This window comes from Leiobunum rupestre, chromosome 10 (assembly GCF_980474605.1).
Source record: "Leiobunum rupestre chromosome 10, qqLeiRupe1.1.hap1, whole genome shotgun sequence".
Lineage (NCBI taxonomy): Eukaryota > Metazoa > Arthropoda > Arachnida > Opiliones > Sclerosomatidae > Leiobunum > Leiobunum rupestre.
The window spans coordinates 26,534,555-26,559,525 of record NC_143393.1 but is presented as its reverse complement, the minus strand read 5'-3'; the positions used below and the strand labels follow the sequence as shown (position 1 = coordinate 26,559,525).

General features: G+C 38.2%; 3 protein-coding genes and 2 non-coding genes across 8 annotated transcripts; 3 read left to right on the top strand and 2 right to left on the bottom strand.

Moving 5' to 3' along the window:
• The first annotated feature begins 972 nt into the window (after positions 1–972).
• On the top strand, positions 973–1,045 carry TRNAR-UCG (transfer RNA arginine (anticodon UCG)). The gene has a single exon. It is a non-coding gene; the product is annotated as a tRNA-Arg (tRNA).
• A 466-nt stretch (positions 1,046–1,511) lies between these two features.
• On the top strand, positions 1,512–1,585 carry TRNAR-CCG (transfer RNA arginine (anticodon CCG)). Its single transcript has one exon. It is a non-coding gene; the product is annotated as a tRNA-Arg (tRNA).
• Positions 1,586–2,017: 432 nt separating this feature from the next.
• Positions 2,018–4,126, bottom strand: LOC149925264 (pre-mRNA-splicing factor CWC25 homolog). The gene is made up of 7 exons (XM_090160889.1): positions 3,855–4,126; positions 3,610–3,782; positions 3,406–3,545; positions 3,175–3,344; positions 2,855–3,109; positions 2,443–2,792; positions 2,018–2,241 (listed from the first exon to the last, which is right to left on the bottom strand). The coding sequence occupies exons 1-7, from the start codon at positions 3,870–3,872 to the stop codon at positions 2,127–2,129; spliced, it is 1,221 nt and encodes a 406-aa protein (XP_090017015.1). The 5' UTR covers positions 3,873–4,126; the 3' UTR covers positions 2,018–2,126.
• A 1,968-nt stretch (positions 4,127–6,094) lies between these two features.
• Nep3 (M13 family metallopeptidase neprilysin 3) lies at positions 6,095–20,273 on the top strand. 4 transcript variants are annotated; one of them, XM_090159740.1, is made up of 17 exons: positions 6,095–6,245; positions 7,243–7,276; positions 10,063–10,447; positions 11,348–11,578; positions 11,652–11,779; positions 12,285–12,617; positions 12,682–12,917; positions 13,656–13,878; positions 13,938–14,036; positions 14,673–14,750; positions 14,810–14,972; positions 15,270–15,321; positions 16,966–17,033; positions 17,090–17,214; positions 17,285–17,350; positions 17,467–17,639; positions 17,711–18,449. In XM_090159740.1, exons 2-17 carry the CDS (start codon positions 7,253–7,255, stop codon positions 17,808–17,810), a joined length of 2,484 nt encoding a protein of 827 aa, XP_090015866.1. In that variant the 5' UTR covers positions 6,095–6,245; positions 7,243–7,252; the 3' UTR covers positions 17,811–18,449. The 4 variants fall into 4 exon arrangements, with proteins under 4 accessions (XP_090015866.1, XP_090015865.1, XP_090015864.1 ...); XM_090159739.1 differs by lacking the exons at positions 6,095–6,245; positions 7,243–7,276; positions 10,063–10,447; ... (3 more) ...; positions 12,682–12,917; positions 13,656–13,878 and adding an exon at positions 20,217–20,273 and having other exon boundaries at positions 13,927–14,036; positions 17,711–17,819; XM_090159738.1 differs by lacking the exons at positions 6,095–6,245; positions 7,243–7,276; positions 10,063–10,447; ... (3 more) ...; positions 12,682–12,917; positions 13,656–13,878 and adding an exon at positions 19,592–20,092 and having other exon boundaries at positions 13,927–14,036; positions 17,711–17,819.
• On the bottom strand, positions 19,099–21,341 carry LOC149925262 (uncharacterized). Its single transcript, XM_090159741.1, has 2 exons — positions 20,157–21,341; positions 19,099–19,735 (listed from the first exon to the last, which is right to left on the bottom strand). The coding sequence occupies exons 1-2, from the start codon at positions 21,249–21,251 to the stop codon at positions 19,694–19,696; spliced, it is 1,137 nt and encodes a 378-aa protein (XP_090015867.1). The 5' UTR covers positions 21,252–21,341; the 3' UTR covers positions 19,099–19,693.
• Positions 21,342–24,971: the final 3,630 nt, after the last annotated feature.

Sequence of the window (24,971 nt, the reverse complement as noted above, 5' to 3'; positions counted from 1 at the left end):
ATTTTTCACTCATTTCCAAAAATTACTTTGAGCGCTATTTCATCGATGGGAAGTTCGACTGTGGGACCGTCCGAGACAGGAGGGTGTTGGATGGACCAAAATGGACAATGGCCCATCTCTGTCGAGAGAGAGAGAGATTTTGTTACGCAATTTAGCAGGCCTTGATATTGCATAAAGCTCTAGAGGGGATAGGGAGACCGCCGACAGGATGAAGAGAGGGGGAAACCCTGCTTCCGGCATTATACGTCACGATTGTTCCCTTTAAATAATAGTTACGCAACTTCCGTTGGTTGCTTTTCTCAACTCGCTCCCTCCTTATATTAGTGCGCTGCAAATCGTTCTGTTTTGATCCCTGGAACCCTAACAACGGTACTGTAGAAATTCGGTCCTTTTCAAAGGGCATCCCTGAATGGAGAGAATGATATTCAATATAAACCGTTTTTAACCATTGGTGCCTCAATGGATGGGATTTCAGAACCCCCTGGTGGGGTGCGTAAAGTCGGCAAGAATATTTACGATAACTTTATTTTAAAATCAGTTTCATAGGGTAAGAATTCTGGCCAATCTTGCAAGACACATCCCAGGGCTAGTCATTTATCATTTTATTTGTTAAAATGTGAAGAAATTAATGTTATTCTAATTTCTCTCGTGGGTGGTTGTTAAAATAATGTAAGTGGACTGGACAGTTGTGAAGCAGACGCTGCTATTTGTTTCACCGGTTTTCTGGTCATTCATTATGAAACCGAATGGGCATCCATTTTCAAGGTGAAATAAATAATTTAGAATGCTAGTACAACCGTCTTATACTAGGTATAAATTTATCTCTAATACAATTATACAAACACGTAAGTTCAGATTTACCAATTGAGCCTTAGAAGTCGCACCCGCTCTTAACGTGCCAGCTTGTTTCCATTAAAGGAGTTCTTTTTGCGAGTCCAATGTTTTACCTCCGAGTTGGCAGCTTTTACCAACGTCCGCGTGGCCTAATGGATAAGGCGTCTGACTTCGAATCAGAAGATTGCAGGTTCGAATCCTGTCGCGGACGCTAACTTTTTGTTTAATTTTACACTGCATTGGTGCTTGGTGGTTGCCTTTTAAATATCAACCAATCAATAAAAGGTAATTTCACATGAAAGTTAAATAAGCGTATTGAATTTATTTTGAAGTAATTACTTATTTATGTGTTGAAAGTGGGGAAAACAATTAAATTAAATATTGAAGTCTGGTTTTTTACAATCGGTATTATGTTACTAGAGGTTTTGTACAAAGTAAAGAAAAATAAGAAAAAGTCATTATATTTTAACACAATTGTAAAGTCTTTAGTACTATGAGTCTATGATAGAATATGAAGATAATGGGACAAGCTCCGCCATCTAGCTATCGAATCAGTACCTAATATTTGTAGTTTTATGAAAAAGTAGATGGCGCCACTAAACAGGTAAAAAATCGCTCATCTCTTTGCCGCTCTAGTAGTAACTACCCTACCTTAGTTTAGCACCTCAATCGACGGTGCTCTCGTGGCCTAATGGATTAAGGCGTTGGTCTCCGGAACCAAAGATTGGGGGTTCGAGTCCCCCCGAGGGCGAACCATTAAATTTTAAACAGCAACTGAAGAAAGGGAAAATTAATTTATGTTGCTTCTGAAAAAACAACTCGGTAGACACTTACAATAAATCTTCATCAAGGAAATCGCCAAGAAGTAATAATTCGGAGGGCCAGGACCTGCAAGTTACTGTTTATATAGTGCTTGTTGAAATAATGGAAACTTGTATGGTATGCAACAAGTGTTTAATTTTAACTAGGTAGCTTTTTTCACATATTAAGACGACGTTCCGTTTACAGGTGAAAAGTTTCCATTATTTAAAATAGGAATATAAACAGTAACTTTTCAGGTCCTGACTCACGGAAATATTACTTATTTTACGATTTCCTTGAAGATGTTTTATGTGCCTGTTCTGGGTGTTCTGAAGGAATTATGTGATAAGGCCATAAATGACAATATCACAAATCAAGTACATTATTCCAGAGTTTTAAAATGATGAGTTGTTTATTTTAAAACAAAGAATTAACATAAATAATATTCCTAATGATACTTCTGTAAAATTTATTAACCAAAAGATGAGTGGTTATCTTTTAGCAAAATTCTGATCCATGGCGCTTCTGTTTCTTTGAATGTTATACATCTTCTGTTTAACTCTACTTTCTACGCTACCCGTATCTGCGGCTTTTACCAGAAGTGGTCTGAAAAATTAAGAACATATTAAGTTTTATTTTTTTTAAAACAAACTTATGGTGTCGGCCAAAGGCCTTAGATACCAAACACCAAAATAAAAGATAAAAAATCAAAATATAAAGAACAAGTAAAAAGAACAATAACATGATTAGTAAAATTAAGAAATAGTTAAATTATGTAAAACATGTTGATATAGCAAAAATAATTACTTGATAAAATCCGGAGTTTCATTTTTTTGCTTAGCGTGAGCTTGTTTAGCTAAATTTTCTTCCCTTTGCTCTTCCTCGCGATATTTTCGCACATTCCTTTCTCGCTGTTCTTGTCTCCATTTGGCATCTTCCATCATTTCTTGACGCTTTCTTTCAGCTTCTTGCGGATCTAATTTCTTACGAACAATAGGTTCATTCCTTTGCCACCTTGGAGGGGATTTTCTTCTCATTTCTCTGGGTTTGTAATCATTTCTTGACTTTAAAACAGATTCTCTGTGACTCTGATACTGTGGCGATCTGGATCTAGATCTGCGCCTCTCCATACGCGTATCTTCATTTTTCTTACCTCCCTGCCAGTTAAATTTATCGGATTTACATTTCATTTTAATTACTCAAATCCAAACAAACTTACAATTAGGCCATATTCCTTTCCATTTCTGTAGTATTTATCAAAGTGCTTTTCCTTAAAAGTATTTTTGTCCTTCAAATCTTCTGTTTTCAATTTAAAATCTCGTTCCTTTTCTTTTATTCGCTTATTCTTCTTTCTGGGGATTTCATCTTCACTTGAGGAACTGTGATCACTATCGTGCTTACGTTTTTTATGTTTTTTGTCCTTTTTGCGCTTCTTTTTGGTTTTTTTGTCCAAAGGTCCGACACTTTGTTCAAGCTAAAAGTAATATAATTATAATTTTGGGAAAAGAAATTTTTTAAATTAAACTTTTTGAAACCTACCAGCTCCCGAAGTTGCTTCATTTTAACTGGATTGTTTAAAAGTTGCTTTTTCTGATCAGTTTCTCGTTTTCGAATTGCAAATAATGGATCTTCTCTTATTTTGTTTGCCAAATCTACAGTTACATTTACAGTTGGTTGGCTAAATATTGCTCCTGGTTGGTCGGTGCTAACTGAATATAACATATTTTGTGAAATAACTTTTCTGTGAGGACTCCGGGATATTTTACGTACCTTCGTAAGTCTGGTTCTTATCTTCCATCTGTTCAAGAATGTCGAATGTTTTGTCTAGCTGACGTCCAGTTAAGTATTGCTCCCTATCCACGAGTGCTGCAGGGCCTTGATACATCCAGTCAAGCCTATCATCTTTTTTTCTAAAATATAAAGAGGAAAGGTTATATATAACAGCAATACAACTAAAAATTTCTTGGAACTTACTTCACAACCCCTTTCTCTTCAGCATAATGCCTAATTTCATCTCGGGCCCTTTCATCTGCCAATTCTCGTTGTAGTTGTTCAATCTTTTTCTGTTCCGCTTCATGTTTTTGCTCGGCTTTCCAAACTCTTTCGATATTCCTTAACGTCGATGGATGCCACGACTTTTTCAAGTTCTGTAAGCAAATGATTTATTTGTATAATTATTAGTAATACAAAGTATAATTTATAAATCTCATAAAACTGACCAAATCTCCTCCTCCCATTGTTACGTTTTGAACAGTTCAAAATTTTACTACGTTACTCCGCTAGGCTGAGTCGTCCTACTGGTTTCGCTCCAAGGCTTACGTAAACCACAAAATACACTTTCGCATCTCTTTTTCACGTTAGCTTATCACTCTCAATTTTACGCTTATTTCGCGTAACGTGAAAACTTCCGTTTTCAATTAACATTCGATGATAAAAATTTAAAAATTACCTACACTACTCAGTTGGAAACCCCGAGGGCCAAGCCAAAAATTTAAGTGTAAACAAAATATGACGTTATGACGTCCACAACTACGTCATTCGCTTGACGTCATCTATGCTTGACGTATTTTACCACGGCCAACTTTGATCACGTGCTGTTCGCGCTACTACGGCCAACACTTTCGTCGAAATTCCGCGAGCAAGGATTTTCCCCCTATAAACTGTACTATAATGTGTAGGAGTTCAGCGCCACGTTCGGTGGTTATATTGTCCCCAATGTAAAAACTATACTAAAAATAATAATCCGCTAGGGGCGCTGACGTCATACACATCTTTTGCTCATAGGTTAACACAGGAACGTCAACGAATGAGATGGCCGCTGTAGCGCGAGAGATGCGCGAGAAATCAAAGTTGGCCGTGGTTTTACCAACGGCGCTTGTAGCACCACCAAAGAATTTAGACCCCAGGAATGGAAACGGAAGCTCCATCTAGTATAATAATAATAATAATAATCAGCTAGGCTAATACCCAAGGCACCACCTTAGGCCTAAGTCATCGAGCGACTTTTGAAGCCATTAAATCAAGTGGCCGGGTTACAATGCGTAGGAGGGTGGTGGCAAGCCCTGCATGCCACGCGTTCGAGCCAACAGCTCCCTACACTTACTATTACCGTTAATCTCAACAACTTTTTATGGAATTTGCTTGTCTCTAGCCTCCAAAGGCAAACCTAGGTTGACGGGCTTATTTCCGGTTCTATTGATTCGCCTAGCCGGAAGGTCTCCCGTCAACTCAAAGCCGAGACTATAACGGTTTTTCTTTCGATTCCTGGGGTCTATATTCTTTGGCACCACCGCCCGATAAATTTTAAAACTAATCAAACTACATGTACTTATTTATTCTCCTACATCTATACATAGATTACGAAGCCTAAATGGGCTTGAATGTAACCATCTTGGGGTTTCTTTGCAGCCTCATTATCTGCAGTAATTACTCTCTTCCGGAATATCACGATAGTGTTTAAATAGTCATTGGAAACCTGCTACACAATTGCCACTTCAGTCTTGGAGCAGAGAAGTCAACTTCTCTACTCCAAGCTTCTACAGCTTCTTCTACAAGTCATGATCTTAAAAATTAAATTTTCCTTTCAAGGTGTTAAAATTTTCCTCATATGGGTCAAACCCGACAAAAATTCAGCCACTTATTTTTACATGCAGGTTTGTCTTTTGCATCCAGGGTGTTAAAAAAACCCAAAAAAAATATGTTCATGCCTTGAAAGTTTTTAAACTAATTTTTCATAATACAAAACCCTAGGCCTCTGAGCAGGCTGAGAAATAAGGAATTTTTTTAAACTGGACCTGTGGCCAGTAGAGCCTAGGTAGTTTAATTAAAAAACTGGCCGCTGACCATTCTTATCGATAATACAGTTAAAAGCAGCTGTTTCCCTATAGACCCGACCAGAACAAGCCTACTGAGAGAGATTGTTTATATTACATTTTACTAACTTTGAATTAATTAAGTGGTCACCAGGGCCACTAACACCCCAAGCATTTAATTTTTAAACTGGCCCAGCTAATTTTTAAACTGGCGATTGGCCTGTGATAGTGCCTTATTTCTCACACTGCCTCTGAGTATTCTTGTTGGATCAAACGTCGTCTGCTACACCTGGCTCCCGGATAATCTGGCAGCCCGGTACCGGGGAGAGCGGGGAAATTTTCCCCGGGGAAGGATTCAGGAAGAAAAGAACGAAATCTCCTTTAGTGAAAACTATGTTTACACCACTGGTCATGAAGCTTCTAGAATCAACGGCTTAGTATATTTAAAAAAAACATTATTCATATAGTTTGTTAACTTTGTAACGTCTTACGATTGCAGCCAAAAGTAATTAGTTCAACGTCAATTATAAATTACTTAAATTGTTGGCGCGTTTTCAAAAGAAGCCAAAGACGGCGCTGCGATCATCGCGATGTGGTTGCCATCTACCGTCTGGAAAGCGAGAATGGGACGCAGAAAATTACGAAATCAATGGCGGCGGCAGCAGAGGCTTTCCCGGGAGAATGATGCCGCTAATAAACGATATTTTTCCTCGTACAGCGTTTTCCTAAAATTTTACTGGTAAAATAGGAAGTTCCGGCTTCCGTTGAAAGGAAAACGACATACTATATATAAGAACGGTAAGTAGTTCATGCAATTTCAGTATTGTAACATTTATTTCAAATTAGGTAAAAAAATCAGCAAAGATAAAGCGGCAAATTAGTTTTGCGTGCGGGCAAGGTAAGGGTAAACGTTTTGTGTTTATCTCCGCAGCCTCTCCTGATCTCTCTCTCTCTCTCTCTCTGTACGCTCTTATCGGGAGAGGCTCAAGAGCATTTTAATCTTCCGTTCGCAATGTGATTGGGGGCTTTAATCAGCGTAGCAAATGGAGAAGAAATTTAGGCTTCGCGTTGTCGTTTGACCCACATAAATGTGTCGCTCCCCACAAAGAAATATTATAAAATATTACGGATGTAGAACGCAAACTGCGCAATCGATTTGTTTACAATGAAGCGTGCTTATACCAAGGACTATTCGTCATTATAATATTATTACGTAAAAGTAGCCCTTATTTGTTTTTTTTTTTGCTAAGCAACGAAATTGTGTTAAGTATATTGAATATTTTTTCGCTTACTTTCGCGAAAATATAACAATACTAGGTTCTGTGTACTCTACAATACTGCTTATACAGCTGTATGGCTTAGAACTCAGAGGGCGAAGCAATTGTTAGGAATTGAGGGAAGAGTGTTTTTGACGTACCGTCGCGAAGTCAAGTGAATTTGCTGAAAATCAAAAGAAGGGAACGTATTTGACACTAACATAACGACGGAAAGACGCGGATTTTACCCCACCGCCCTCTTTCCAACGACGTATTAGGTGGCATTTGGTTCGATTTTATTGTATTTTCCAAAGTAGCGTAGGGGTTCTGACAGGGTGTAGAAATCAGTAGCGGAAATATTAATGTATTAGACTGACAAGTTATTTTTTATTTGGAATAAGGTCCCTCATTGCAAACCGCACTAAAATAACTTTTTGTTCTGTAGCTATAGGGGCCCCTTCTCGGCTTTAATATTTACTTGTATGACCTCCAAAAACAATAAATATTTGTGTATCTTTGTCTATTCAATTAACTTGCAGGTCTTGCGGGATGAACGGAATCCAACTCAAACCAGTATGTTTATTAAAAACCTTAATTGAAATGAAATTAGCACTCATTTAAACGTTAATTAAAGGAACAATACCAAATTAGACTAAATTTATAAAGTTTATGATAGAGATCATAATAGTGGACCATTTATAAGACGAAACACCTTTAGAAGTATTTCCTTACGATAGGTGTATAGGGAGAAGTAAACTATCAGGGGCAAGCTAAGAATGGGGTGGTTTACCTGTCTCAAAATTCAGGTGTAACTACTTCTTGGATTACCAGGCGTTTACCACTCGCAGCCCCGTTAGTTAGTTAAACCTAAAATGGCGCTTTATGGTTAGGTTCCTTTTTGAAATATTTATCATTAATAAATTTAATTAAATAGATTAATGAATTTATTTAATATTATTATTAGAATAGTTATTATTATAGTAAAAAAATAACAGAACATTTATTATTTAATAATAATAATATAGGAAACACTGACTCAGGTTTTCTTCCAAAGTATCACCGAGGCTTAGCTTTTTAGAGATAGTTTGTATCATTGAGTTGGGAATATTAATCTAGAGATCCAATCAAATTACGAATGTGCCGTCTCCTCTAAAATGACGAGAAAACGTTATCATATGACCCGTGGCGCCATCCATTATTTTTGAAAATAAAAATTATTTTGCCAGAAAACGCGTCTTATTTCAACGAACCATTGAGAGATAGAAGGCGCCACGGATAGAATGATAAAGTTTTCTCGTCATTTGGGAGCAGACGGCAGTATTCTTATTTTTTAAAAACTTGTTTCGCGAAATACTGAAATCCGACGTTTTGATTGGACCTCTAGATTAATATTCCCAACTCAATGGTTTGTATGTTTAAATTGTTAAAGGGAATATAACCTCAGGTATTTGGTGTAGAACACCAACGTTTGCAGCTCTGGCCGCTCTTTAGAAATGTTTGGCGCCACTGTACAGGCTAATTTGAAAAAATTAAGGGGTCTTCCGTTAAGATTGCTTTGCAGGTTATAATCCCTTTAAGAACCTCACCGGCACTCGATAGAATCGCTTTCAAAAGATCGGAGTTACATCATTTCAAAAAAGTAAATCACTCGTGTGGCGCGAAAATGGCTAATGATAGAGTTGAATATTCATGGGTTAAATTATAAATAGATTCATGGTAATAGTCAGTGTAGGGAGCTGTTGACGCGCGTGGCAAGAAGCCTGTTTACAGGCATTAAAAGTCGCTAGATGACTTCAATCTCGAATTATAGCTAGAAACTATTTTAATCAAACACTTATTACAGAAAATATATTCGCTTTGTGATTCCCTGGTGAATAACCACGCCCCTCCTTAGACACTAGAGGGCTCTGTGCATCTTGATTACGCAATAACTATGAAACGTTTGGTCGTAAATCTCGTTAATTGTCATACTTATTGTTATTATGTTACTTATGGTATAACGTATAATAATAATAATATCTATAACGTATAATAATAACAATAATATCTATAACGTATAATAATAATAATAATAGCTATAACGTATAATAATAATAATATCTATAACGTGTAATAATAATAATAATATCTATAACGTATAATAATAATAATATCTATAACGTATAATAATAATAATATCTATAACGTATAATAATAATAATATCTATAACGTATAATAATAATAATAATATCTATAACGTATAATAATCATAATATCTACAATAATTCATGTATTATTTTAATAATCGGGTCCTTTCTAGATCTGCACGCGTCAAAAAGCCAAGTTTTTTATCTACAGTGATCAATAACCCTAAGACAAAACAAAAGAAGGGGCGGTTACCGAATTAAGAACCAAATTATTGTTTTTCTTTTGGCATTGCGCAAAAGAAAATCAAATAATCAGGGTCAAAGACTGGTAAACATCTGCGTAGTTATGTGGAATCAATAATCAATTAGAAATATATCCACCCCCACACTTATTTAAACAGTTTCACTAGCTCGTCTAGAATTTCCCTGGCCATTAGATCCATTTCGAACTGGCGGTAATCGACGTGGGTAGCTTAAGTAGTAAGGAGGGTACATCTTTGTGCTATTTGAAAAACAAGGTAGTTTGGAGATGAATTTAATAAAGGGGATTGGTTTTTTAATAGGCGCTTAAATAAATCATCTTCCCAGGAAATCGCCAAAAAGTAATATTTCCGAGAGCCAGGACCCGCAAGGTATTGTTTATATAGTGCTTGTTGAAATAATGGAAACTTTTCACCTGTAAACAGAACGTCGTGTTTTTGCTAAGCCTTATTATGTCAAAAAAGCTTGTTGCTGCCGTAAAGGTAAAAAATTTACATTATTTAAAAAAAAAATTTGAAAATGCTATAAGTTGAAAATATAAATAAAAAAATAATGAAAAAGTTCGAAATTGATTAAAAAAATTTACAGAGGGTACCCTTAAAATTGGTCAGATTCCCATGTTATATTCAATGGGAAAATTTCCTTTTTGTGTTGTCAAAATAATTTTTGGTTGCCATGGCAAAACGGTTGCCTATGGATACATTACTCAAGTTACATGAAGGTCTACCAAACACCCGAGTTCAAACAAAATCGGTGTGTTACACCTCGGGTAGTCTCCTGCGAGTGGTGGCATTTGAAATCGGAAAAATATCAACACTATAGGATTTTATAGGACTTTTTGGCATACACCTTGTATAAACAGTGACTTGCGGGTTCTGGCTCTCGGAAATATTAGTTCTTGGCGATTTCTTTGGAAGGATGATTTATTGAACTTAATTTCGTTAATAAACATTTGTCGTACACGTACGTAGATGCCACGATACAAACGTACTGAGTTTGACGAAGACGAGACAAGCAGTACCAGCAGCATGCCGGCGGAAAACCTGCTGGGCGGAGGAGTGGGACCGGGTGCGGGGGGACGGGAACTGGGTAGCTCCGAATCCGGAGGAAGGACGGCGATGGAGAGCGGGCCCGCGATGGGCCACTTCGGCGGCGCGGCTGGGATGCCGGAGGTCAGGTATCAGGGACGCAAGAGGAACTTCTGGCAGAGATCATCCCCCTTCGAGAAAGCGCTCATGTTGACCGTGGCCACCTTGACGGTTGGGATATTCTTCCTCATTATCATCATGAGCCATCCGTGTAAAGTTAAGCTCGTGCAGATTACGGCTATCAGTAACGTCACGGAGGAATCCAAAGGTGAGTTTAAAAACATTTCCTGAAAAATATATTCTATAAATTGAACGTTAATAATGTGATAGTTGTCCTGAAAAATCTATTCTATAAATTGAACGTTAATAATGTGATAGTTGTCCTGAAAAATCTATTCTATAAATTGAACGTTAATAATGTGATAGTTGGCCTGAAAAATTTATTCTATAAATTGAACGTTAATAATGTGATAGTTGTCCTGAAAAATCTATTCTATAAATTGAACGTTAATAATGTGATAGTTGTCCTGAAAAATATATTCTATAAATTGAACGTTAATAATGTGATAGTTGGCCTGAAAAATATATTCTATAAATTGAACGTTAATAATGTGATAGTTGGCCTGAAAAATCTATTCTATAAATTGAACGTTAATAATGGGATAGTTGTCCTGAAAAATATATTCTATAAACCTATCAAACGGCGAGATTCATCTTACTGTAATTTCCAGTTATAGCAAACATAATTTAGTAATGAAATAACCGCCCTATAGCAGACGACACAAGCTTAGTTACTAGCCTGAATGTAGGGGAAAATTCGGAAATTGTCTCCCACCCCGCCCGTAAAACGTTCAGCGTAAAGGTTCGTCTAATGAAATTTGTATACAACACTGCTTTAGCGTGTTTAAAGGCTAGCTGCGTTCTCCTTGTGTTTGTTGTTCCTAGTTGGTACTATGCTCTTATTGGTCCTATGCTCTTATTGGGCCCCTGCTCTTTCTGGGCTTCTGCTCTTATTGGGCCCGGTTTTTACTGGTACCATGCTTTTATTCGGCCCCTGTTCTTAATGACCCCTGCTCTTGATGAGCCTATTCTCTTATTGGCCTTCAGCCTAGTCAGCCATCAACTTTCGTATTAAGTACATGATAATAACTTTTCGCCAATCGTACAGAACCGGAAACTCCATCGACGGCGGAGAAGTACTGCCTCACTCCGGCTTGCGTGACTGTAGCCAGTTCCATCATAAATTCGATGGACCACGCGGTGAGCCCCTGCGAGGACTTCTACCAATACTCTTGCGGAGGTTGGATCAAAACCAACCCGTTGCCGGATGGGAAATCCGTCTGGGGAACATTTGGAAAACTCTGGCAGGAGAATCAAGCCATCATGAAGAATGTCCTTGGTACGACGTCTAATTCGTCACGATTGAGAAAGCACTTATTTTAACCTTGAAACGTTGCTATATTTGAACCCAGAGGACGAGACGGTCGTACCCAAGAGCAAGGCGGAAATTAAGGCCAAAATCTATTACGATTCCTGCATGGACAAAAATAAAACGATAGAGGAACTTGGGATCGAACCAATGGTCGAGGTTTTCGAAAAGGTAAGGGCCTAGTGTCACTAATTATTAGCAGGAATCCATACCTCTACTTGGAATGCTTATCGCGGCAGATTTTCGTCCTGATGTGGCTGACGGTTTGTTTTTGACGTCACTATGTTAACTTAACACAGGGCCGGCGTTAGGGGGGGGGGGTAAGTGGGGCAAACGTACCACGGGCACGGGCCTCCGAAAGGGGCCCACCAACCCGGGTGCCTAACTAAAATTTTCTGACTATTTCCAAAAAACAAAATTTTGGAGTAAATAAATTGGGGGGGGGGGGGGGGGTGGGCAGGGGCCTGAGAACGCTTATCTGGGGCCCAAAAATCCTAGCGCCGGCACGGGGAGCGCGCGCAAAGGGGATTTTGTTTCTCGTAGGTGGGTCCAAAGCCGTCAGAGTGATCTTACCATACGCGAAACGGCAGGATAAGCGTTCCAAGTAGAGGTATGGATTCCGGTTATTAGTCAAATTGTCCTTCAGTCTAAACAGTATCGTAATCTAAATTCGAAGATCGGGGTTTGGAATATTAGCGGGAAATTCAGAAGCGACTGGAACTTCCAAAACGCGTTAGAACTCTTGCACAACAAGTACTCTCGAGTGGGTCTTTTCTCGTGGGGTGTCGGCGAAGATAAACGCAATTCCACCCGCAACATTATCCAGATTGACCAAGGAGGGCTCGGTCTCCCCAACAGAGACTACTATCTCAACAAAAGCAGCGACGACGAGGTACTAACGGCTTACCTCACCTACATGACGCAAGTTGGCGTTCTTCTGGGAGGCGAGGAGAACTCAACCAGAGAACAGATGGCCGAGGTCATCGAGTTTGAGAAGAAACTAGCTAATGTACGCGGTAATTAAGGTTAACGACCAACGTACGCAGTTGGCTGAAATGTACTTGTTTCTGTAGATTACCTTTCCATCGGACGAACGTTTGGACGACGAGAAGTTGTACAACAAGATGACTATAGCCGACGTCCAGAGCAAAGCTCCGTTCTTGGACTGGTTGAAGTACTTCAATTCGGCCTTTTCGCAAATAAAACGCGAGATCACCAATCGAGAGGAAGTGGTCGTGTACGCCGTTGAGTATTTGGAAAATCTGTCCAAGATAATCGTCGAATACACCTCCGACAACCAGCGCAAAGCGTAAGCCACTATTCTTAACTATTTAAATTGTTGACCATAGAAGCAGGAAACTATATAGGTATACACATGGAATGTCTAAGGAAGATTTTTACGGCCGTGATGAAGCTCGTAGAAATGGGCGTGTCTTAAAGCGGGAAAACTCACGAGAAAAACTCTGGCGCCTCGTTACCCTAATTGACGGATTTTGAAATGACGTTTTAGTGCGCGACACTACAGGTACATGTCTTGGGCACACAGCCTTCTTTGCGTGCTTTTTTGACCATAACATGTAGAGGTATTTTCACGCGCAAAATGAATTTTAAAATCGTCAATTCGACTTAAACTCGTCATTAAGCCTAGTCATGGTTATTATATTATTAGCTTACCCGATTATCTCTTTTATAACCATATAAATACCTGAAATTAGGTATCACTACACTTCTTTCGCGAAGAACATTATAATTACTTCAAAATATTAAGTACGATAACAAATTGAGGTTTTTAAATCCATCGTTTTATAAGCCTATTTTGCGCGGGAAGATCGCCTATTTGTTACCATGACGACGCATTCTTTTCGCGTCAAACCTCGAGCCAATGTATTTGAAATGTCGTCTTACGTCTTACACTTGACGTAGTTAAGCCCCGCCTTTTTCTCGACGTTCTTTCGTATCACGGTCCCAATGGAACCTTAGACATTACAAGTGTATACCTCTATAGTTTCCTGATAGAAGCGATACTCTTTCTTTGTCCCAACGACAGAGTTCTAAGTAACTATCTGGGCTGGTCGCTGGTTCAAACCCTGACTTCCTGTTTGTCAAAACCATTCCGCGACGCGTCCAAAATTCTGCGGAAGGCCCTGATCGGTTCCGAAGGTGGAGATTCGCAGTGGCGGTATTGCGTAACCGACACCAACAGTGTAGTGGGTTTCGCCCTGGGTGCGATGTTCGTTCGAGAGGTCTTCCACGGTGAAAGCAAGCCATTGGTAAGTCACGCTTTGGTACTCTTCGCTGCTAACACTGAAAAACACCAACCCTGTTGTAGGCCGAAAAAATGATTGATGAAATTCGAGAGGCCTTCAAGGAGAACTTCCCCCATTTGCGTTGGATGGATGAAGAAACCAGGAAACTGGCCAAAGAAAAGGTACTTTACCGTCTTCAATGTTCAAAAACCTTATTAATGATCCCAAAACATTTCAAATGGTCCAAAAACGTCCCAAATTAGCCATGAATGTCCGAAATGATCCGTAAACGTCCCATATGATCCAAAAACATCCCAAATTATCCAAAACGGTTCAAATGGTCCAAATACGTCCCAAATGATCCGTGAATGTCCCATATATGATCCAAAAACGTTCCAAATGATCCAAAAACGTCCAAAATGATCCAAAACGGTTCAAATGGTCCAAATACGTCCCAAATGATCCGTTAAAGTTTCAAATGATCCTAAAACGTCCCAAGTGATCCGTGAATGTCCCAAATGATCCAAAACGGTTGAAATGGTCCAAATACGTCCCAAATGATCCGTGAATGTCCCATATGATCCGTTAAAGTTTCAAATGATCCTAAAACGTCCCAAAAGATCCAAAAAAGTCCCAAATAATTCAAAAACGTCCCATATGAGTCTAAAACGTCCCAAACAATTCAATAACGATCCAGGTCCCAAATAATTCAAAAATGTCCCCAATGATCCAAAAATGTCCCAATTGATCCAAAAACGTCCCAAATGCTTCAAAAACGTCCAAAATAATCCAATTATTGAATAAATAACGTTCCACAGGCGGATTCCATCACGGACATGATCGGATTTCCCGATTTCATCATGGACCCCGTACAATTGGACAAGAAATACGAAGGGGTTCGTCTTAAACACGATTTGTATTTAAGAGAAGGAAAACTAACGGTGGATAGTTACAGCTGAACTTCACGGAAAACGAGTACTTTCAGAACAACATCAGGGTCAACCAGTTCTCGATGTTAAAGAATATGAAAGAGTTGGACAAGCCCTCCAACAAGAGCGAATGGGAAATGACCCCGCCCACCGTCAACGCTTATTATACCGCCACCAAAAATAATATAGGTACGATCACGCTCACGATATTAGAATTACAGTTTGAAAAAATCTTTTTATAAAGTAACGTGGCCTTCTTGTTTAAATGTTGCTCTTACGTCGCAGTCTCTTGCTTTGACAAGTCTACGAGCGCGCGCTACAGTCGCGAGAAATTAGCTTTTTCTAGCGCGCGCGCAAATAGCTCGTGCGAAGAATATACTAATAAAGCTGGGTCCTGTGACGTAAGAGCAACATTTTAACAAGTTGGGCAAGACCACTTTTTATTTTATAAAATCAACTATTACAATGTTTTCGATCATTTCAAAGTGTTTCCTGCTGGAATACTTCAAGCTCCTTTCTACGACCCCAATTATCCGAAGTAAGAATTCCTTTTTTTACCAATTCTGGATAAAATCGGGTGAATTTTGTCGCTCCGGGGATATGCAATTTACAACACTTTTGACTTTTCTTGACCAATTGAATATTTGCAAAAAATTTCATCGTTTTAATGGTGATTAACGACTAATTCTAGTTGTGTTTCTCTACGCGTATTGCAATATTTATACTGCCTTATATTAAATTTAACACTCTTGACCCTTCCTTGACCAAATGCATATTTGCAAAAAAATCCTTTTTAACGGTGTCTAAAGTACTTATTCTAGTTTTGTTTCTCTACGCGTATTGCACTATTTATACTACCTTACATAAAATTTAATACGCTTGACCCTTCTTTGACCAAATGCATATTTGCCAAAATTTTTAACGGTGTTTAACGTACTTCTTCTAATTGTTTTCCTCTACGCATTTTGCGATATTAATTCTATAAAAAAATTATTTATTTCAACTTTAGGAGAGACGATTTAGCACTTTAATTTAAATTCATTTTTAGACAAATCGAATTTTTCGAGTTTTCTGGTTTTGGAAATAAGGTAGCGAAACGCGAACACTTTAATTTAAATTGATTTCCAAACAAACCGAATTTATCGAGTTACCTAGTTTTTTGAAATGAGGTCACGAACAAATTTTTGTTTTGGAGCTAGATGGCGTCTGTATCAATTGGTACGAAATTCAAATATCACAATAGCGTGGGGTCCCGAGAATTGGTCAGAAATCTCACTTAAAATTAAAATTTATTAATGCAACCGAAAACGTAGTTCACAAATAATTAGTACTAACTAAAAATATAATTTACAACAAAGTCGGTCTTAATTTAAAAAATTATGTACATTTTAAGTCGAAAATCGCCAAAAATTAAATCGCGAACTATTACTAAAATGGGCAAATGCCCCACTTCCGGGGCCCCGATCTCACAAATGTTAGCAATGCCGGTGAGGACATGATATTTGCAATGGATTGACGTCTTTGTACCTCTAACCGTCTAACGTACCGCGAGGAATTTTGCGAACACCGGCGGCGGCGGACACCATACGTGAAACCATAAGTCTATAATATTTTTGTATAAGTTTCCCACTTTGGGGAATATTTTACTGAGAGCTAGTAACGAAGTGACGTTATCACAAGAAGAAAATCTCCCCCTAGCGAGGCGCTGTCAAAGGCTACGTGTGACGCGTTAGCGAGCGGACGCAAAACTGCGACGAAGCCCGAAATGCAGTCTGTTTTGTGATTAGGAAGTGACACACTTATGTATAAAGATTTTACACTTATTTTGAAACGGATACACACGTGGCTGCCCAACTGTTTAGGGAAAAATTATACCGTAAAATGTCTAAAACGGAATTAAAGTTGAACGAAAACGAGGTGATCGTGGAAGTCACAAGAACCTAAAATTGTCGTTATTTTCGAATTTGAGACCTAAATGTGTTTTAGCTCGTACTTATCGCAATCGAGCTAACCTGGCAGTAGTAGTGTCTACAAAGGATCAGAAAGTAAATAGTATCGTATTTAGAAACTTCCGATTACGCAATCGCTCTGCGACAGACTGTCATTAATCGAAATCTTTCAGTGTCATACTTATGTGTATTATGTTACTTAAGATAATCTATATTTCTTTATTCGGCTTCAGATCTTTGAATTTCGGCGCTATGGGAGTCGTGATGGGCCACGAATTGACCCACGCTTTTGACGACGAAGGTGAGCTTCATTAATTACTTATATTAACTATTTTTCTAACGATCTGGATGGCCCAGGTCGCGAGTATGACAAAGAAGGTAATTTGAAGAAGTGGTGGAAAAATTCCACCATAGAAAGTTTCCAGGAAGAAACTAAATGTTTCGTAGACCAATATTCTAGCTACGAAATTAACGGACAACACGTTAGTATTCTTAGTTTTCGAATTATTAACAATTTTGATCCTTGGAACTTAAAGAACACGCATTTTACAGTTAAACGGGAAACAAACCCTGTCTGAAAATATCGCCGACAATGGTGGATTGAAAGCGGCATTTCATGTACGTTAATTTTTACTTTCCTAGACTAATCTCGAATTTAAAAGTAATAGTCTCAACACCGAGAGACGGCTTGTTGGCTGGTCGTCTAAATGCTTTCCTGTCCCCTTATTTTGTAGGCTTACGAGTATTGGATGAACCACCATCCTGCTGAATTGATTCTACCTGGTGTTAATTTAACTCATCGCCAGTTGTTTTTCATTGGGTTTGCACAAGTTTGGTGTTCCACCAGCACACCAGAATCAACGCGACTTCAAATACTGAATGATAGACACAGTCCCGGACAATTTAGGTTTGCTGATATTAATATTTAAAAGTATTAAGAGAATGAATTAAAATTCTTTTTATATTATCAAATAATAGGGTAATTGGGACTCTGTCCAACTCTGAGGAATTTTCCAGGGAATTCAGCTGCAAAGATAAGCAACCAATGAACCCGTTGGAAAAGTGTGATATCTGGTGATTTCTTCAGGTAAACTCAAATTGACATATTTTATGGACATTTTAGCGACGCTTTTTATATCAAGTATTTTTCGATGTAATATCGCAAACACACACTTATAGCGAATCGACGTTATGTCAACATTAATGGGACGTTTTATCTTTTTTTAAACCAGTTTTTATATTAATTTATTTACAAAGTTTATATTAATGTTGTACCAATATTTAGTTTAAAATTTTAAGGTTTTCCCCAATTTAAACAATATGGCGGCGCACTATTTATTTTGTTTTTTTTTAAATATTTACGCCACCCATACTACTTCTAGTTTACTATTTTACGTCTTACATTCGACCGATAAACCTTTCTAGCCTTTCATAACTCCATTTTGAGATGCTAGTTGATCACATTCGAGTTTAGGAAATCTGCTTAACGTCGAAACTTGCGTAAGCAAAGCAATATCTGAAAACAATATTATCCGAGACTAAATGCAATGAAATGCAGTGGTCTTGTAACGTTTTGTATTGGTAACAGATAAGGTTTATTTCAAGTGTATATGTATGAAACTGTCCAAAGAATATGCTAGTCTAGCTTAAGAAGTAAAATCCCCTTATAAATTTTATTTCCAATACATAATTTTAATATATTTTTATTCTTTTTTGATACCAGATCTATTTTTGAGTCTAATATATAGTTTTTAATTTTACTACCTCGAGTACGAAACCAAAGGCTTACAATATTACCCTAACAATACACTAATCCTACAATATTCAGACATTTTTAAGACAATATAAATTGGTTAGCATATCAGTTACTATGAAGAAAAAAAAAATAATTATAAGAGACCACATGGTTTTTATAACGATGTCTGTCTTACAAAATCACTTTCCAAATTAAAAATTATGGAGGGCCTATAACTTTGTAAATAATACATGCGTGCCCTTATATTTTGAGCTTATACTAACAGACAGAATGTTCCCGTGAGGCAAATCAAGATAATCAAGTTAAACAAAATCAAATAGTCACAGAAGCGCTATTTTTATCGGTATTAAAAAAAAGCAAAAGTGTAACTTTGATGTTATTATGGAGTCTTGAGTGTAAGAAAAACCACAAACACAATAGTTTTACACTCCTAAAATAAGCGTTAAACATACACAAGTAGTATCCAATTTACTGGATAAACAAATTAAGTTCCTGGGGGGGTATGTTTGTATCGTCCACAATCCATTAAGGGGGGTTAAAATTTGATCGAAGTCATTTAAAGGATGAATTTTAATTTGGACATTGGATAAGTGAAAACGAAATTCCCGCCAATGTGTATATAAACATCAGTAGAGTTTTAACAGATTTATTAATATTGTATAATTATGCTGTAGGCTTTTCGTTTAAATGTTTTGTATAAGAGTAAAAGAAATTGTTAAGTATTACCAGGTATTAGTACTGTCTCCATTAAAATGACTTGAATTTTGTATATAGAATAGGTAAAAGAATTTAAAGCGCAAAGATAACAATAAAGGGCTCACAGTTTTTAAGACACAAAATACTGTGTCATTAAGATAGTGGATAGGAAATTCCAAAAATAAAATTATTTCAATTAATCATCCGTTACTTTGAGCTGTGACATTACAATTTTACAACTGTGGGCTCCCTATAAACCTACTTTGTGTTAAAGCTGATTGATTTTGAAATTTTATTTTCTGTGTAAACATATCAATATGTTTATTTGTAAATTAGGAAGCCCTCACTAATTAGAATTTGTCATAAAATATTTTACAAAATGTCTAAGAAGTTTGTCATTTATTTAGGTCTAAACGAAACTTTGTTTGAAAAATATAAGAGAGGAATGGAAACTATAGCTCCCAGGAGACGTTAAACTATCTTGTGATCAGTGCTCGAAATGGACTTATTCATGAATGGGAACGTGTTTCTTTTAATAGCTTCCGATTATTCTGAAAAACTGAAGCTATGCATTAAAAAATAATCTTTACTAACCAGAACAATATGATAATAAACTTTTACGAAATGGAACAGCGTTCTGGTGCATTTCGAGCACTGCTTGTGATTGAAAGCTATTGCTATTGTGTAATCTTCATAATTTTAATAGATGAGGAAGAGGGTAGCCCTAACATATTCCTCTTGATTTTCTTTGGAAAATTTTGATCTCTCCCAAAATCAGGAGCCCAGAGTCAACCCTTCTACTAGGGTTTGACCTACTAATGCTTTTGGCTTAGACAACCATACAAAAGTGGTCTACAAACAAAACCCCCACGTTTACAGATTTGTTTTTAGCAAATAAGGCATGATTAAAAAAATTATTATTAGAAATAATTTTTATAAAAATTAATTAATTTCCTTATTTCTATCAATTACGCTTAAAAGATGTTCATCCGTAACTATTTCAAATTGCTGAAGGTCTCTCATTTTTGCCAGTGTGTCTGGCGTTGCGTGAATTATTTGAATTTCACCCTCCTCTGTCTGGATAATTTGAGTTTTGGGCCGTGGCTCTGATGAATCTTCATCCATTTCCACTTCTTGAAATGTAAATTCAGTTGCCAAAGCCAATGTTTCAGTGGTGACAACATCAAAGCTACTCTGCTCACTATCACTAGTTATGGAATTTTCCACTACAAGACTATTTTTGGACATTAGCCCTTTATGTTTTTTCCTGTAGGCGCTCCTGCATTTGGAATCCATGTTCAATTTTATTCGGTTCCATGTCTTGCCATCCAAGCCAAATATTTTCTTCAGATGACATTGAATTCCATACACAAATAAAGGATTTAGTTGTTTTTTACGATGTCTTCCTTGCCCCGATATATTAGATTCTGCTTGCGTGTCTCGGTCAAATAAGTAATCCAACAAAGTAAGAGCCATTTTCTCAGTTGTATTGCAATTAGCATTGATGTGAAATAAGTCTGTAGGGTGTATGTGGCACCGAACTCTTTCAAGAGGTTTACATTCATCTCCCAACCACGAACCATCTGGGAAATCTGATTCCTTATTTAGCCTGATTACAGAAATATTTGATTCAAAGCCATCACCATCTACAGATGTCAAATCCAACTGGTTTGAAACATATGATGACAATGTTTGCACTTTGTTTTGTAGAGCTCCATAGGCTTTGCTAAGTTCCTGAAAGCAATTTTCCACTTCTCTTAATCTTCTCTGAAATGCTTTATTTAAATCTAATAATAACTCTTCCAAATTATCTTCTTTACACTTTTCTATCGAGGGAGCATTATGGCTTTTCTCTTTGCAAATGGAACAATGATCTCTATGAATGTCCAAAAGATGTCTAGCAAAAACATCGTTGGTTATTGCATTACTTTCGTCGACCGTACGTGTGTATGCACATTTGTTTTTTTTCCATTGACAATGTTCTTTGAAAAGGTGAACGGATAAATACGAATTTGGCATCACCCTGCCACGGTCATTGTATTTCCTCTTTCGTCTATCTTTACGCATATTTATAAATAATTTCCCCAACGTACAAAATTATTTAATAAACATGGCAAAATGAACAGATAACGAAATTCTGTACTTCTTTCCAAAAGAAATAACATTATTCTGGCATACGCATAGTAGAGTAGTATCACTGGTAGTATATAGTTGAATTGTAGTTAGGAAAGATAGCAGCGTTGCCAACCTGATCCAATAGAATTATCGTACCAACACCTGAAAATTATCGTATTTCAGTCCTATTTATCGTACCGTTCGTAGGCTTCAAAAATATCTAGAGGTCTGACCATGGTCTGACTAGCGAGTAGAAAAGGGGGGCGAAATTAAAAAGGGGAACGGTTTTTACACACAATCCTAAGGATTTGTGTGTATTAGTCTCACGTACAGTGTAGCCGTTGCCGCCGATGCCGCCGTGTCGCGCATATCCCTTCAACGTTTAGGGCTAGAAGAGTCAATGATATCTCGTTCGAATGTACATACATTACCATTCATAAAGTTTTCAAATTGGAGCCCAAGAAGTTGGGCATTTACCCAATTAGATATTTTCTTTAAAATTAAGTCCGATAACGTTAAAAAAAATATTATTGGATAGGTTAGGATTCAGTTGAACTACAACTTCGGTTATATCAGTAAATATTAAATTTAAGTATAGTTTTCGGGGTTATTAACCGGACCCCAATGTTCGTGGTTTTATATTTCCGCCTGAAAGTCGACATAACGTTCCTTAATTTAAGTCCGACTTTCATGAAAGTTATATTTTTGAATAGCCGTGGTTTACATATAGCCTAGAAATGCAATTTCGTTGCTTAATTTTAATTCTTAGTAAGGTATTTTGTACCGCGAATAAGTACCCCCATCAACTCCAACATTGGAAATACGTGTGGTTATAGAGAATTTAAGCGAATTTCTCTCTGGCATTTTCCAAGGCCGTTCTAATATGACTGGGTTTCCTACAAGAGTACCCTAACCGCCTATCACAAAGCAATTCGTGATGCCAAGAGGGCATCATGGAGAAGTTTTTGCGAGAATATATCCGATATTCCCAGCACTGCCAAACTAATGAAAATTATGGCACATGATAATACTAAACATCTCGACACCATTAGGTTGAAGGATGGAAGTTTTTCGACATCTGGCAAGGAAACTCTAACACATATGTTGGAGACGCACTTTCCAGACTCTAGGGTCACAGACAGTTGTGGCACTGATAGTCTCCCTCTTAGGATACAACGTACCAAAAGGGAAGACTGGGCTGTGGCAAAACAGATTGTCACACACTCCAGGCTTATGTGGGTGATAAATTCCTTTAAGCCTTATAAGTCCCCAGGTCCGGATGGGATCTTTCCCATTTTGCTGCAGGAGGGCAGCGATACTCTCTGCCCACTGCTCTGCAGAATCTACAGGGCTTGTATTGCCTTAGGGCATATTCCAAGCTCCTGGAAGCTCTCTAGGGCCATTTTTATCCCCAAGCCCGGTAAGTCAAACTACCTTGAGGCTAAGGCATTTCGGCCAATTAGTCTCACTTCTTTTCTCCTGGAAATTTTGGAGAAACTGGTAGACTGTTATATTAGGGAAGAGGTTATTTCCCAAACGCCTCTCTCTACTGCTCAGTATGCCTATCAAAAGGGCAAATCTACTGAGACCACCTTGCATGGCATTAGAAATTGCCTTGAGAGAGCAATTGAGTTTAAAGAAATCGCTCTTGCGGTTTTTCTTGACATTGAGGGGGCCTTTGACAAGGTCTCAAGTGCAGTCTTGATGAAGGCTGCCAAGAGGTTTGGTATCAATGACACACTTTGATCAAATCTATGCTGACGAACCGAAGGGTGACATCCCTCCTGCTTGGCGATTCCCTGATGGTCTCCACTAGCCGTGGGTGCCCACAGGAAATTCCCAACGACAGTTAAGGATGTTATGAGGAGAGCTCTTGCATCAGTAGAAAACTTGTGCAATGAAGTGAACCTCACGGTCAATCCCAGTAAGACGGTTCTGGTTCCTTTTACCCGTAAAAGGACTAGGGGAGCGTTTAATGCTATTTCCTTGTTCGGTACCAACCTGGAGGAAAGCACTGAAGTGAAGTACTTAGGTGTTATCCTTGACAACAAAGTAACATGGAAACCACATCTTGACTATATTATCAAGAAGGGTCAGCAAGTCCTGGGGCTTGAGTCCTAGAGTTGTTCACTGGCTTTACACAATGATCATCAGACCCATACTGTCCTATGCAGCTGTGGTCTGGTGGCCAAGGGTTACTCTCAAAACGGTGCAGTCAGAACTGCGCACTCATCAAAGGCTAGCTTGCGTTGGCATAACAGGAGCTATGAGAACAGCCCCAACTGCTTCTCTAGAAATTCTACTGAATATTCTTCCTCTACATTTGTTTATAGAGGAAGCTGCTACTTTTGGTGTCTATAGGCTAAACCAAAATGGGTGGAGGATGGCCAATAGTTGGGAAAAGAGCCACACTACGCTTATTAGGGATATTTAAAGTCGGTTACCTGTTCTCTCAATGGGTTCTGACAACATGGCTGCTAAACTTCGTTTTAATAAGCCTTTCGGCGTGTACTTCCCTAGCCGCACGGAATGGTCAAATGTTACCCTCGGTACCAGAGGGGAAGTTGTCTGGTTCACCGATGGGTCTAAAACCCATTTAGGTGCGGGCGCAGGGATGTACTGCCTAACGACCAAGTACGGCTTCTACGAAAGCCTTGGAATTTACGCAAGTGTTTTTCAGGCAGAGATTTCTGCTATCTGCTTCTGTGTTGACTTCTGTCTTAAGAAGAACTATCGCGGGAAAGTTATACAAATTTGTTCGGATAGCCAGGCTGCTTTAAAAGCTCTAAACCAGTCTAATGTTTCTTCTAGACTGGTTCTTAGCTGCTTGGATCTCTTTCTAATCTCCTGACGCTTAATAAGGTTCAACTTTATTGGGTCCCTGGACATGAGGGGTATCATGGGAATGAAAAGGCTGACGTCTTGGCCAGGGAGGGTGCGATGGCTGGGTTCTGTGGACCAGAACCCGCTGTCCCTATCCCCCGTGGCTGGATACGCAGCCTGGTCTCCAAGTACATGACTACCCGTCAACTCGAGCTTATATGTGTGGCCGTGGATATGGTTATGTCACCGGCGTTGTAGGTTGCTGTGAATAACTCAAACAAACTTAACACATTAGAAGGATTGTGTGTATTCTGACCGTCGTACGTCTTGTTCTCTCTCTTAGAGCACTGATGACGCGATATTCCAAGGCAAAGAGAATCACCGGCAGCGTTGCCATACGTACTATAATTATGGTACAAATACCATAATTTTGCATAATATTATAAATTGTACTTTTTTTTGAGAGCGCACTATAGTTTACTTGTAAACATATTTCTAAGAATAAACTTTGATACCAAACCTAAGCCTCAAAACGGGTATTTTTCAACAACGTACAATACAAAAACTCATTCCTACTGAATTATCGTACAATCGCCAATATCGTACGTTGTAATATCGTACATCCTACTGAATTATCGTACAATTGCCGATATCGTACGTTGTGATATCGTAAATCGTACGGAAGGTGAAATTATCGTACAAAACGATAATTATCGTACAGGTTGGCAACGCTGAAAGATAGTGAGTTTGTCGCCCTCTGCTGATGATGATCGCAAACACGTGAAATTTCAAGTGGCGCCCCTAACGCCAAATTCCAAGGATTTTTTTTGATACGTTCGGACGATAAGC